The 16,468-nt window shown below is 34.2% G+C and overlaps 1 protein-coding gene across 4 annotated transcripts in view; it reads left to right on the forward strand.

Moving 5' to 3' along the window:
• The window catches only part of Ten-a (Teneurin-a transmembrane protein), a 1,182,291-nt gene that overhangs the window by 1,039,433 nt on the left and 126,390 nt on the right, over window positions 1-16,468 (forward strand). For all 4 annotated transcript variants that reach the window (XM_073974235.1, XM_073974237.1, XM_073974238.1 and 1 more), the window contains 3 exons: window positions 6,204-7,499; window positions 10,100-10,294; window positions 10,715-10,924. In XM_073974235.1, coding sequence (XP_073830336.1) covers window positions 6,204-7,499; window positions 10,100-10,294; window positions 10,715-10,924 — 1,701 coding nt within the window. The remainder of the gene's footprint in view (window positions 1-6,203; window positions 7,500-10,099; window positions 10,295-10,714; window positions 10,925-16,468) is intronic.

Genomic DNA, 16,468 nt, shown 5'->3' on the forward strand with positions numbered 1-16,468 from the left:
GTTTGGACAAACTTCTGAAAAATGTCAAAACTATCAGAAACATGTCATTAAACTGCGTATTCGGTCGTGTGTCATCATGCTCCCTCTTTTTAACGAAAAGATTTTATCTTTTGTTAGGCAAGCAACAGAAGGAGTGGACTAAGGGCCTGTTTCACTATGTCGAAAGAAAATGAATGCGAACGAAAAAAAACCTAAACTTTGCTTTTCATGGTAATATTGACTTTGTTTTTGCTTCGAAACAACTAAAAAAATTGAAAATCATAAGTAGTTTTTCTTTCGTTTTCATTTTCGTTCGACGTAGTGAAACAGGCTGTAATAGATGAAACGCATCTTCGAACTTGATCTAAGTTGGAACAAAATATTACGATGACCATGTTGGAGCACATAAGTTGATATATTCGGGTGTTATGGTGCCAGCTAGACAGACCGACGGACAGGGCTAAATCTACTTCAAATTGTCTAAAACGGACATTGTCCAAACCTACATGGCCCATGAAAAAAATGTTAGACCAAATTTGTTGATCCGTTCAAGTGTTATCGTGTGAAACAATCTAAAGAAAAAGTTTGAACTTTTGTAGAAGAGTTACTAGAAGAAGGTATTGTCCATCTTGATCTAAGTTAGGACAAAATATTACTAGGACCAAATTTTGCAAGAAATCGGTTGATAAGTGACCGAGAGTTATCGTGCCAGCCAGACGAACGGACGGGCAGGGCTACCTACACCATTTTCAAATTAAATTCGAATAATTTTAGTTTAAACTAGCGGACCCGGCGAACTTCGTCTCGCTATTAAGGAATAAAATTTCATACAAAAACTCAATTTTCGATTTTTCCAATTTTCCGACTTTTCCAGAGAGATTTTCCAAATTTTTCTTCCGTAAAGACCTTCTCCTCGAAAATACGAATAACTGACAAAAAATTTTACAGAAATCGGCCTAGCCGTTCTCATTTTATGAATTACTATACATTTTTTACACCATTTTTATATATATAGATTCGAAATATTTCAACATGTAATTTGAAAATTCCAATTGATATTGGAATTTTTTCATTTGTAATTGGAATTATTTCATTTGTAATAGGAATTATTTCATTTGTTATTCGAATTATTTCATTTGTAATTCGAATTATTTCATTTGTAATTCGAATTTTTCCATTTGTAATTTGAGAATTCCGATTGAAATTCGAATTTTTTCATTTGTAATTGGAATTATTTCATTTGTAATTGGAATTATTTCATTTGTTATTCGAATTATTTCATTTGTAATTCGAATTATTTCAATTGTAATTTGAATATTTTCAATTGAAATTACAAATGAAATAACTCTAATTACAAATAAAAAATTCGAATTTCAATTGGAATTCTCAAATTGCAAGTGAAATGTTTCGAATTTCAAATGAAATAATCAAATTACAACAAAAAATTCTTCGAATTACATGCGAAAATGGTATAGACAGACCCCCAATTTTCTGAAAATAATTTTGTCCAAACCTACTTGGGGTCTAAAGCCATTATTTCGATTAGTCTAAGGGTATAATAAAGTATTTTTAATTTTTGGAAAAACTGTCCTTTTTTACAGCTCATTTAATTCCTCAAATTTTAAATATATATTTTAACTGTTTATTAACCTAATTTCAAAATATTTGTATAACTACTGTCTGTTCACATCTCTCCAATAAATATATTTTTGAATATGTATATTTCTTGCATATGTAAATTAACTTCCCATGCTATTTTGTTGTTTGCCTGCCACACTTTACCACACACAATTTACACAAAACCAATTAGAAATATAATAATTAATTATATTGCCTCCCAACACAATGTGTTAATAACATAAACTAATTTTACAGCAAATAATTTTAAATTTCATATTTAAAATATGTAATTAACTTTAGTTTGAATACATAGTTTTTGTTCTAATGTGTCAATGAATAGTAAAATCAATTACGTTGTGGCCATACTGTAAAGTGGACAGGCAGGCGTAAAATTCATCAAAATAACAAATTAAAATTTAAAATTGAAAATATAAAAATTTGTTTCTAATTAGGAAGCATTGCCTTAAAGGCAATACAAAATGAATTTACATGAAATATAATATTTATTGAATATGATTAAGGAGGTTAAGGATATTATAATTGGGAAAAGGAAAACTATTATTTAGAAACTAAGGAAATTTGAAAATTAAGAGGCATTAATAAAAATAAATTGTCTTTACTCCGAGTAAGGCAATGTATATTCATTGAAAGGTGGCAGAAAATAAAATTTTGGCTTTGAACTGCTTTTCTGTTCTTTTACCATTGCAAGGAATATTGTTTTTACAAAAGATTTACTTGTATGTGTGTGTAGCTAATAACCAGTTACGCTTCTTACATATTCATACATTTATTTTGAAAAGCTTACCTTTTAAATAGTATTCAATTGTTTTTGTTTTTTTGTTGCCTCGAAGCTAATTTAATTAAATACAAATTTCATTTGCAAGCAAATCCAATTTGATTAATTAACATTTACGGGCATTTTGACAACATCAGCAGTTGCAGCATATGTATGTGCGTTTTCAATTAAAACGAGATTTATAACCAATTTTCAGCACTTCTCTGCGAAAAAAGGGAAATTTTTCATTTGGCTGAACAAATATTGGTTTTAATAATACATTAACCCCAAAAAACGCAAACAACTGGACGAAACATGGCCTACAACAATAGCAACGGCAAAGAAAAACAGGGAGTCAAGCCAAAACTAAATCACAATAACAGCAACAACAACTACAGCAAAAAAAAAAGAATAAATATTAAACTTTTGACATAGTTCCGTTTAACCCAAATAAAAAAACTGAATAACAAAAACGTAAACTCCAACACAGACAGTCAAACAAACAAAATGAAGTCTCCTCTCTTGTACTACAAAAACAAAAAAGCAAACAAGGCAAATATCCTTAGCCGTATAATGGAATGGAACGCATTTTTTGTTTTCTCTTTGTCTGTGTGTGACCCAACGAAAAACAACCCATAAATTTGTTTTGTTTTCGCATTCAGAAAAATATGAATATTTTGTCTGTTTTTGAGAGGCACGGGTTTGAGTGACCTACCTAGTTAGCTTCTTTTTCGCTTCGTAAAAAATATTCAAATAAATAAAAATGATATCGATTATAACGGGTTAAGAGTTATAGAGTTCGTAAAACTTTACAATTTTTCAAAAGTTAAACGTTTAAGTTTGCACTCGCCCCCACCCTCTTTCATAACAAATTATTTGCCATAAAATGGAAATGAAAGATTCTAAAATGTTATGCTTAAAATTGCTGCAAGATTTTAGCTTTGGCATGGTCATATATTATAATATGTTGGACGCCAAAAATGCAAACGATTTCAGAAAATTGAAACGAATAAAATGGCAAAAAATAAATCGAAAATGATAAAATTCCGATTATAAAAAAATGAGCAGTGATATGTTATCAATGTCCAAACGACCGCAAATCATGTATTATAAAAATATCTCAAGGACCATCAGACTACAATAATATTGCATGAGTATTTCTTCTAGGATATAAAGTCCATAATTATCCATAATGATCGGATTTTGAATCTGCAAAATATATTTCAGATTCAACTCGGTTCAGATTCAATGTTTCTAGCCTCCGTATAAGACCATATTGTCTTTCTTGTAATTTTCAAGTACATCCGACAGTGCGTAAGCTGCATTATTTGTAAATAGTTTCGGTATTGGAGGTGCAGATTCGCATATTGTGGTGACTCTTTCATGGTCAAGTGTTATTTCTTAGGGTGTGATTACTAATCCAACGCCAATACACGTGACATGTAACGTACTAATAGATGAAGGATTGTTTAAGAGACGTCAAAAATTAGTTCCGTCGATCTGGGGGCTCAATTCGTGTAAAATCAGAAATTATACTTCGACATTTACTCGGAGACTCACGTCTCAAACAATATATAAACTGGACATTTCACAATTCGTAATCGGGACTGTCCCTCAGCATCCCAGATGTTCGGACTCAAAGCATAAGGAAATTTTAAATTATTTTAACTGTCAAAATCCAGGATAAAAACGAAATAGAACGATCCCAGACCCAATTGTTAATTTAAAACAAGTGAAAAAGTCTTTAAGTTCGGCAGCGACGAACTTTTATACCCTCCACCATCAAAAAATATTGAAACCATATTTCAGCCATTTTGGTTGGATTATGTTGCTAAAACATTAAAAATGCCGAAGATGTAGAATATCGTAAAATACTAAACATGGACCTGTTTAGACTAAATGTAGACTAAATAATGTGTGTTAGAATAATGTAGTTAAGAGCTGAAATAAGGTACCGTGGTATGGACCCATGTTGACCAAAATATGGACAATTTATGGTGTAGACATTTTGTGACCACTAGGATTGGTCAAAATGTAGCGAAAACTCTCAAAATACCCAAAATCGGGCGGTACCTTTATATGGGGGCTATACGAAAATATGCACCTATGTTGAGAATTTTTGGTGGAGAAGTTTTGTGAACACTGGGAAAATCAAATGTTAAATTTCTGGTAGCTTGGTAAAAAATAGCAAAAATCCTAAAAACGGGAGGTACCGTTATATGTTGGCTACACTACAACATGGAACTATATCGACAATTTTTGATGCAGAAGTTTTGTGACAACTGCGAACCTCAAATGTCGAAATAGTTCGAACAAAAACATGCATATTAAATCCTCAACATACGTATAATACCAATGTACCTTTATATGGGGGCTATACCAGAAGGTGGACCGTTTGTGGACATTTTTGTTAGTCCCAGTTAGATATGACTTGTCGTTTCCGAACAAAATCCTGAGAACCTAAAAAACATAAAAATGTGAACTTTGACCGCGATTTATTTAAAACTCCCTCCTGCGATTTTTCCTTGTTTTTGTATTTTTTTCTCATCTATGAACATTGCTGTTTCAGAATCCGCAAAAACTTCCCAGTTCTAAGCGGTTTTCAAAGTTGAAGCGCACCATGCATGACATTGTTTTATAAGGAGGCGATACAGTCAGTGCGTTGTCTCAATTGGCAAACCTACGACTCGGAGTATGTCCCAATATTAAACACATAAGATACTCTTTCGGGTACCTCCCACAAAAAGTTTGGAAAAAGTGCAATTTAACGACTCGTCTGGGATCGTTTTTAAATTTTTGGCAATACGGCCCTAGTTACGACGATATAATATTTTCTGAGGCAAGTCGGTGCCTCCTGAGAAATCGGCCAAAAACTCTGAAAGCCCCTTTAGACGTCAGAGTTATTGCACTTATTTATTTTTTAGGGCAAAGTCTCTGTCGGCAAAGCTGACTGATACTTTCTTAGCTGTTAAATAATATATTTTCCACGAATATTAGGAGCGTATTTGAATTTTTCTCTTTGTAGCCATAATCTATGATTTTCTAAGAGTCCTTGAATATTTTTTATTTTTCTTCAAATACACAACGACAAACTTATTATACCTTCCCTCCTCATTGGCGTTTCAAAATCTCGCAAAACTACTAAAGCAAGCATTTTTCAAATGTAAATTTATATCGATAACTGGCTAAAACATGTTGGCAAAATGATGATTTATGCCAAAAGCTGAGGATAAGAACAAAGAAAACCGAACACGTTTCGACAATTTGGATATTGCTTTTACACATTTCCTACCAGAAAAAAAGAACGATGAATATGATTGAGAAACAAAAAATGGAAAACCCGTTCAAAAGCCCATCTCTCCAACTCTCTTGTTCCTACTACGAAAAATATTTAACAGTCTGTGACTTTTGAAGATTCTTTTTCCATCCATTCATTCCGTTTTTTTTTATTGAATGCATTTAGCATTTATTGGCAAAGTTCTGCAGGCGAAGTTTTGTGGTAAAATTATTACACCACAAAAGCATTGCCTATGTTGTGGTGCACGTTCTTTGCCATTGCATACATTTTGGGGTTTGTTTAACTATGCAATTTGTGCATAGCACTAATATTAAGATTTATTGTTAAAACTTGTGGTTTTGGCAGTTCACATAGCCATATTATGCGTTTATGTGTGTGTGTGAGTGCATAATATTAACATATGTTAATGTGGCCCATATTATCACAGATCAGCAGATTTTTAGCAAGAAAAAAACGATTATATTATACCATCAAATATTTGAAATAGCTTTTTACTAATCTCCATTTTTTATCCCCTCTCTTTCTTTGCAGCTGTAAGCTCTATGAAACCCAACATGGATACCACAAATTGTATCCTAGTCCAAGATGTTAAATCACAGCCCCATGATTTACATGGCAATGCAAAAACGAACATTCTCAATGGCAATAGTTTACAACCAACGGCATATCCCACAGAAGAATCAATACAAACCAGCACCCTTGATCATAGTTCAAGCATTGGTTTGGGCATGGCGGGTGGTTTTCAAAATTTGGCTCCCTCATTGCAGTTGCAACACCAACAACAGCTCTTGCTACAGCAACAGCAACCACACTCCATCAATCAGCAAATTGCTGGAGTCGGCGGTATGGGCATCAACAGCAATATAATGTTGGGTCAAGATGCCACATTGCCACATTTACAGGACCAATCGTATACGGCACAACAACAACAGCAGCAACATCATCATCAACCCCTACTAAAGTGGCCACAGGTAGTCGAACTCAAAGATTTCAATGAATTGTATCATGCAAATATCCCAGCATATCAATTCTGGACATTGGAATTTCGTAACAAACATCCGGCTTTTGTTCGTTTCAACTTCACCCTGCCTTGGGGAGCAAATTTTGCCGTTTATTCGCGTCGCAATGTTGCACCATCTGTAACACAATATGATTTTGTTGAATTTATCAAAGGCGGTCGTGTCGATAGTCATTTAAGGCATAGACGTAATGTACGTTCCGCGGCAGCAGCAAATGATAGTAGCATTTATGGGAATTTACACAAGGATCTGGAGAATGAGAATGGTGATTTATCAATGGAAACATCCGCAGAACATTTACAACGTTTGTCAAGGCGACATTACTTTAATGATGGCAATGATGACGATGGCGACTTTGAATCCATTGAGAATGGTTTCCATGCTGCTGCTGGTGATGATGATGATGATGACGACGATGACAATAACAATTCATTTGAATCGTCCTCTTCATCATTTGAATATGCGGGAGATGTTGAAACTCCGCTGGACACGGGTAAACAATATGCCCAACGTTTAAGATATCGTCAACATCGCGATAAACGTTCCGCGGCTGGTATGGATGGTGGTTTGCCGGCTTTAGATATGGACACTATGATGGTGAATGTCTCTCTGTTACAATATTTGGATACCGGCTTATGGTTTATTTCCGTTTACAATGATGAATTGGTCTCACATTCCGTTACCTTGATTGTCGAAGAGGCGGAGGGCGTCAGCACCACATGCCCCAATGATTGTTCCGGTCGTGGCAGTTGTTATTTGGGTAAATGCGATTGCATTGATGGCTATCAGGGTGTTGATTGTTCAAAAAGTAAGTAATGCCAATAGAATATTGATATATTTAAGAGGTAATTCTCTTTAGTGGTCATAACTTAAGGAGGATATTCGATAAGCACAGTCTTGTATAGATTAAGGTGGTATTATATTGTAAAAAAACTAATTTTTATTGGAACGCTTGCTCCCAAAATTTGTTCCATTCAAAAACCTTAAATATCAATTTTTATGCTGTTCGCTTATTGTTAACACGTGCCCCTGACCAATCTTTATTTCCATGACCAATACGAACCTCAGGTGTCAAATTACACGTAGTTCGGTAAAGAAATTCAGCAAATATCCTCAAAGCACAAAAAATCGAGAGGTACCCTTATGTGGGGGATTTGCCAAAATATGCACCTATGTCGACAATTTTTCTGGAAAAGTCTTGTGGCCACGAGGAACCTCAAATGTCAAATTATATAAATCAAAAAAGCAGCTAAAATACTTAAAATACATAAACTCCTAAGGTACCATTAAGCAAAATATGCACCTATGTCGACAATTGTTGGAGGATAAGTTTTGTGGCAACTGAGAGCTTTAAATGTCAAATAACAGGTAGTTCGTGCAAAAAATGTAGCAAAAATATGTTATGGCCCCGTTATGTGGGGCCTCTAATAAAACATGAACCACGTTGACAATTTTTTAGTGGAATAGTTTTGTGGCCACTGGGAACCTCAGATATGAAATTAACGCTAGTAAAAATGTAGCTAAAATCCTCAAAATACCTAAAATCGGGAGGCACCGTCATATGCAGACAATACCAAAAAATGGACCTACATATGTTGACAATTTTTGATGGAGACCTTGTATGATGACTGGGAACCTTAAATATCAAACCTCAGGTAGTTCAAACTATCAAAAATCGGGAGGTACCGTTACATGGTAGCCATAGCAAAACAATCAGATCCGGCAAAAAACCCAGACAAAATCGTCCAAATACCTAAAATCTGAAGGTTCTTTTATATGGGGCCTATACCAAAACGTGGGCCGATATAGCCCAAAGTCGAACTTGTCCCGATTATAGAAAAATACAGCAAAAATTCAGCTAAAATTAGCAAAATATCTAAAATTCCGAATATACCACTATATAGGGGACATACCAAAACGTGGTCCGATATAGCCCATACTTAAACTTGACCTGGATATAAATAAAATACACTCCGGTGCAAAAATGTAGCGCTCTAGCTTAATTATTACGAACGCTAGAGTGATTACAATATACGATCATGGCTATATCGACTCATAATTTAACCCTTACCCCGAATATATATACCCCATAATGGGTCGCAAATGATTATTTCGAAGAGTTATGAACAGAAAAACAACAAAGTTTGAAAGTTCACGAAAAAAAAAATCATGAAAAATGTATTTTTTGGGCGTAGCTCCCATCTCTCACAATAACAACCTCCATAAGGTATGCAAAAGAAAATATGTTGCGTATCCCTGCCCTAAGTTGAAAGGTCGGTATTAATATTTTTTGTCGATTTTTGGGGAATTTATGCATGTCTTACTTTGCAACTCAATTTCCACGTTTTAGTCATTGGCTTAAATTACAATCTCAAAACATACATTTAGGCGTCATATAACAATTTGAAACTTTTATCCATTTTGAAAGCTGATGAACAAAAGCCATTTCTTTGCTAAATTCGCAAAAAACTTGGCAAGAGCACATCCCCCACACTCCCTACATTATATTAATGAATATTTTTTATTCCCTGTCATTTTAAGCCCTATTAAAAGTCTCTCCTTAATCCCTTAATTAATTGACACACTTTAAAATTATACATAAACACTGAACAAAAGCACCCCCATAAAAACTTCTATCCTTCCATTCCCTTATCTGATTATTATCAACGTTAATTATTGCCATTCAATTACATTGAATGTCTGAAATAAATTTCTTATTTGTAAAATTTTAAAGTCTACTTTATGGCTTGCAAGAAGTAGAAGAAGAAGTTGAAGAAATTGCAAAAGTGAGAAAAACACAAGTATACCCTGAGGGGGAGTTAAGTTAACACTTGTACATTTACTTTACTTGTAATAAAATTTAAAGTCATTATTTATCACCTTTCCAAATGTTTGCCAGGTAGCTAGCTAGCTGCCTTGCCAGGCTAGCATGACAAAAACATAACAAAAATAAACAAAAGCTGTCAACGTCACCTGTTTTTCTCTCACAGTAGAACTATAGTTTTTCCTTTGTTGGCACCAAAGCAACTAAAGAAAAAGGCAAACAAACAACTAACACAAAAAAAGTAATGTTGTTTTCAACAAATTTCTTGCAACAATATTTCTTGCACAGGTCAGTCAAGACACACACACACATGCACCTGGAAAACAAATGTCCCTTTTTGTACTGGCCAGAATATCCCCCAATGGATGGCTGACTGGCTGGCTGACGACAGCCAGTATTACTTACAATAACTTTTGTTTTTGTTTTTCTCGACTTGAATTGAATTGGATAGAGTTTTCCTTTGTCAGGTTTATTTTTGTTATTTTTGTTTTTGTTCCTCAAAAACTACATGAAATCAAACAAACAAAACCGTAAACTAAATCCTTTTCTTTATATACAATTTTTTATGTTTTCTTTCTCCACAGGCGTTTGTCCAGTATTATGCTCAGCTCATGGCCACTACGGTGGTGGTGTATGCCACTGTGAAGAGGGCTGGAAGGGTTCGGAATGTGATATACCAGTGGGTGAATGTGAAGTGCCGAATTGTTCAAGTCATGGCCGTTGCATTGAAGGTGAATGCCACTGTGAACGTGGTTGGAAGGGACCTTTTTGTGATCAACGTAAGTAAAGCAAACGATTTACAAATAATCAACAACAAAAAACCAAAGTAAGAGTTTAAACCTTAGCAAGGAAGTACGAAATAGAAATGGTTTTCTGTGACCAGAAAATTGTCCTTAAGACAAACATTTAACAATGTTTTTGTTATAACAATCCTGTTTTTTTGTTGTTTTGTAATTTTGAAATGTTTTTGCCTTGTTCTCCTTTAACATATGTTGTAACTAAAACTAACTTTAAAGTAACAAGAAAAATCTGTTCTTTGGTTTTTCTAATGACCTTTTGTGAACGTGTTAAACATGCTAATATTAGTTCTTCAGCATATCCTTTCGATGTCATTTGAATAATAACCAATATTTTCCTCTTTCTCTTATCCCTTAACATCCCTCGTTATGACCATCCTTCAACTCCACTATGTACTATAGATGATTGCCTGGATCCTTTATGTTCAAGTCATGGCACATGTGTGGCTGGCCAATGCTATTGTAAGGCCGGTTGGCAAGGTGAAGATTGTGGCACCATTGATCAGCAAGTATATCAATGTTTGCCCGGTTGTTCGGAACATGGTACATATGATTTAGAAACTGGCCAGTGTGTATGTGAACGTCATTGGACTGGACCGGATTGTTCGCAAGGTAAGTGATTTAAGTTTGTAATATTAATAATGAGAGTACACTGAGAAAAATATCCTTTACAAAAAAAAGAAGAATGGTTTGAATTTAAAATAATTTTGAATTAATTTTCTCGTTTAGAGTTGAGCTTTATGCCCTATTATTTATTGCATAAATAATCGATCACAAAGCTCAACTCTTAACGAGAAAATTAATAAAAATTAAAAAAAAAATTAAAATGATCTTCCCCCTGACAGGCAAAATTTCAAAATAAATTTGTTTATCTCCCTTCATACATAGAGGATCCTCTTAAAGGCCATTTATAGACCTTTTAAAAGACATATGAAGATAGAAGTATTTTAAAAAGTCTTCTCTAAGTAGAATAACTTTTAGTACATACATACATATGTTTGCACAATATCCCCGAAGGGACAAAGGAGACTTCTGTCATATCAATGAGTGCTCGCCGATTCATATTGGTTCAATGATATGGGACGTACTTTTTATCGCCGGGTGCGAACGGCATGTCTTGCGAACCACTTGCAGAAAAGTTTTTCATGGCTGAAATACTCGGGAAATATCGGTCACGTTACATTGATCGAATTTGCCACCGCCGAAAATTTTGATGTTTTGGACAGGTATTAAACCGCAAAACTTTTGGGTGCATTGATGTCTATATGTGCCCTGTAAAAGGTCTTCTGTTTTTGAATACCTGTAAAAGGTCTTCTGTCTATAGAAAGCACGTAAAAGTTCTGCGGTCTATAGAATAAAGTTCTTCTACCTATAAAAGGCTTATAAAGTATTTACCCGTGTAAGGTCGTCTGTCTATAAAATACTAGTAAAAAGTTTTCGGTCTATAGAAGACCTTGAAATATTCTTCAGACTGTATAAGATCTGTAAAAGTCTTTTGTCTATGGAAGACCTGTGAAAGGTTTTCTGTATATGGAAGCTCTATAAACGGTCTTCTGTCTACGAAGACCAGCAAAAGGTCTTCTGTCTACGAAGACCAGTAAAAGGTCTTCAGTCCATAGAACACCATTGAAGTTTTGTTAAAATTTTCTGTCTATGGAAGATCTGTAAAATGTCCTCTGTCTATAGAAGACCTTAAAAGATCCTCTCTGTGAATGATCTTCTGTATATAAAAAAACTGTTAAAGATCTTTTGTCTTTAGAAGATCTGTTAAAGGGCTTCTAAATACAGAATACCTGTAAAAAGTCTTATGTTTAAGAAAGATCTGTAAGAAGGTCTTCGGTATATAGAAGACCTGTAAAAGGTCTTTTGTCTAGAGAAGACCTGTAATAAGTCTTCTGTCTATAGCAGATCTGTAAAAAGCCTTCTCTCCATAGAAGATCTGTTAAAAGCCGTGTGTCTACAAAAGTCTTGCAAAAGGTCTTCTGTCTTTGGAAGACCTGTAAAAAATCTTCTGCCTATGGAACACCTGTAAAAACATTTTGTCTATAGAAGACCTGTAAAAAGCCTTCTATCTACAGAACACCTGTAAAATGTCTTCTGCCTACAGAAGACCTGTAGAATGTTTTCTGTCTATATAGACCTGTTAAAGTTCTTCTGTCTATAGAACACCTGTAAAAGATCTTCTCTCTATAGAAGATCTATTAGAGATCTTCTATCTATAGAATTCCTGTAAAAGGTTTTCTGATTATGAAAGACCGGTAAGAAGGTCTTCGGTATATAAAAGACATGCAAAAGTTCTTCTGTCTATAGAACACCCGTAAAAGGTCCTCTGTCTATACAAGATCTGCAAAAGGTCTTCTATCTATAGAATACCTGTAAAACGTCTCCTGTCTATGGAAGACCTGCATAAGGTCTTCTGTCTATGAATGACTTGTAAAAGACCTTCTGTGTGTGGATAACTTCTGACGTGTATTCGGTCTATAGATAACCTATTAAAGATCTTAAGTCAATAGAAGACCTGTACAAAGTCTACGGTCTATAGAAGACCTGTAAAAAGTGTCCTGTCTTTAGATGACCTGTAAAAATCTTCGGCCTATATAAAGAAAATATAAAAGGTCTACTATCTACAGAAGACTTGTAAAAGGTCGTCGGTATACAAAAAGGTCTTCTGTCTGTAGAAAACCTGTTAAAGGTCTTTTACCCGGCGTTTACAAATGCCAGTATTGGCAAGAAAATTGCAAAAATACAAACCTTTTCCACAAATACATTTATAAATTTTTAAATATGTATAGAAACAAGTAAGAATGTATTGGTGAAAATGGTTTGTATCTTTGCTATTGTGTTGGCAATACTGTCTGTGTAAACGCCTAGTTATCCAGAGAAGACCTGTAAACGTTCTTCCTTATTTGGTTCCTTATTTTCATTAGTAATTGTTCTCAGTGTACTCTAAGTCAAACATTTACTTGATTTTATGTTTATGTATATTGTTGCATATTTTAAGGCGTTAATATTTTATTACAGATATAATTTAATTGAAATACTTGCCATTTCACCATAAATTATAGAAAACTCTATTAACATTAACATGTTTAGCAAATTACTTACTTGCCTGAACATAACCTCCATCATCTCCCGGAATTTTGTAGGATTTTGAACGTATGGCCAACCCTGTATTCATGCCTTCTTAATGTTTCTTAATTAATTTTTAGAAGACAATAACAACAATTGAAAGTTCTACCTTGAAAATGAAGAGTGTATAGAACCTCCCTTCAATTGTGATTATTTATGGTGACTTTGCAGGAGATCATTATGTCTTCTCATAGAAGACTATGAGAGGAGAATCTGTCTTCCCATAAAAACCTAAAAGGTCTCCCTAAAAATGTTTTGATTTTCATTAAAGCATATAGGAGTTTCCCCATGAATAATCTCTTGGAATATCAAAGCGTCCACTCCAGTTAGTAACCGCAGTTTCAACTGGTCTTTCCTTGAATGAGGCCTTGGTATTCTCATCGTGCTAGTACGTCATAAATAATGCAAATGTGGATATTGTGCGCTATATATCCAATCAATATAAACTCAAATAGAGGGTCAAGGACTTATGTGGTTTTCATAAATATGTCTGTTTTTTTTGTTTTGTTTTTTTTTTCATAAAACACATCATCTTTCACAAAATTGCACTCTCAGCAGTTCACAACGAGATCGAGAGGCATTGTGGCTTTCACACTATATATGAATGTTTATGAGAGGTTTTATCTACAAAATTTATGTTTATAAAATATGGTAGATGTCAAGGAGTCGTTGTCGTTTTTATAACTGCATTGTTTGAATTCTATATTTTTGTTGGCATAACAATGTTTTGCATTCGTAAGTGGCGTCACTATGCATACTGGTCAGTTGACATATACAGTTGTTGGGTTTTGTTTTTAATTTTTGCAGTAGGCCACTGTGGATGATGCTATCATTTAATGAAATGTGTAATAAATGTCACATAAAGCACATAAAAACAAAAAACAAAACTTTATTATGCACATGAAATGTAATGATGTGGTGTTGTTGACTGCATTTGATAGCCAAGTACTTTGTGGTACTTTTGGGAGAATAATAATGTATGTATATTGGTTTTGAGAGAGATAGACAGGACATTGATTTGTAATAAATTATAATGAAAGTGGTGGGAAAACTAGGCCACTAGAATGTGGTTGAAATTATTTTGGAAAAAATAAAAGGGATTATTCGGAACTTAGTCAACCTGTTGAGGGCGGTTATAACTTTAGGCTGCGGTGCCAAGGAAATAAAAAATAAGAAATAGAAACAAAAACCAGTTTTAAATTCAACCATTAAGAAGCTTTTATAACCTCCGCCACAGTTATACTAAAGAAAAACGGAATAATTACTGAGAACAGCGTCTTCCACAACAGGTAGCGTATGATTTATTTTTTGCTCCATGTTTTTAATAGAGAATGAATTATACGCCTCATGTACACGGAAATAAACCATCCGTGAGTTATGTGCAAAGAGTTAGTTCACAATGTTAGATCTATGGAAACCAAGCCGAAACATTTTTTACTTACCTCGCATGTGCCAAAATTTTTTTTCAAAATGTAAAATAAATATATACAGCATTTGATCCATTTCTCTATGCAACTCTGCCTTCATGTGTGTGTGGTTTATAAATGCATTTTTGGGATTCCAAAAAAATACACTCCCTTCAGCTATGTGTATGCGTATAGATTTTGTTTGCAATTCTGAAAAAAGAAACACAACAACCAAATACATAACTCTAAAAGTCACATTTATGAGTATCCAAGTGTTAGCCAACCAAGCGACCACTATAACATTTTATATGCGTTACGGTTAGCAGTCATAGCCGAGGCCACTGACAACGTACACGTGTATGTGTGTTATGTATGTATAGATGTTATGTATGCGATGGGGGACACCCAAACGTTGTTGGCATGTGGCCCATGACGACCACAGTGACATGAAGTGTTGGTCATGGTCCTAACATGCCACTATTCGAGCCTGTGACTTTAATATGATTACAACTGAGAGAAATGGTTGCTAGATGATATGTATGTATGTAAGAGTGTAAGGCGATTGTTTATATTACATAGTAGCAAAAAAATGCTATATTTTGCAAAACAATCCCAATGGGGAGACTAGCTAGCACCGGAAGGCAATTCTGTAAGCCGGGTTGGATTGGTATTTTTCTTCTTTCCAAGCCAAGCTGTACTTTTTTGCAACGACCAAAGTATTTCACCCAGCTTTCACCGCTTCCATGTATGACTGAAGAAAGAAGAAAATACAACATTTTATGCTGACTTTCAGCATGATGTTATAGGGTTATGCCCCCATCACGTTGTATATTAGTTAGGTTATGGTACTTTGTTGTCCTTTCACTTTGTAACTGCTTGCATGTATGCGGTTAATACTCTCAACAAGAGTGGTCCAAACACACACTAAATATGTGTATATATTTTGTTATATATTTTTTCTCTAATTTATTTCTCTAGCCAAAGAGTTCCGTTTTCACTTTAGTTTCTACTTCTCTGCATCTGACATTCATGTGTTGCATTTTATATATTTTTGCAGTTGTTGTTATTTTTCTGGTGGTTGTAACTGTTTTGAGCAACACTTCGATATCTACTTTTTTTAATTGTTACAAATTTTACAATTTCTAGTCATTCTAACTCCTCCATATGAGGGCGAGTTTGTATATAGGTGGTTATGTTGTTGTTGTTTTCAAAACTACTGCCAAAATTAGGTTAAGTGGAAAAATATTTGTAAACAACAAAAACACAAAACATGAATCCAACTTCATCAAATGTTTTCGGGTAAAAGAGTCTTTCCTGCCATTGGGTTATGAAGGCCTCTGTAACAATCTCTCTCTTCCCACTTCGGTTGTTATTTTCTGCATGTGATGTTGCTTGAAGTGGTCATATAAACTATTTTTAGTTTTCGTTGGTTTCGTTAGTTGTTACCTGTTTTTGTTGTTGTTTTTTGCGGTTAGTATTGTTCTACCCAATCCCCAAAGAATTGTTTTTTCTGTAATAGAATAAAAAAATAACTTGTAAAAACAATTTATAATTGTTAATTTAACAAAGTTTAAAAACTATTAATTCATTTTACCAACTCATCAAAAACTGGTGAAAAACT

Source organism: Musca autumnalis, unplaced genomic scaffold (genome assembly GCF_047663935.1).
Source record: "Musca autumnalis isolate F117 unplaced genomic scaffold, ASM4766393v1 scaffold_3, whole genome shotgun sequence".
Classification (NCBI taxonomy): domain Eukaryota; kingdom Metazoa; phylum Arthropoda; class Insecta; order Diptera; family Muscidae; genus Musca; species Musca autumnalis.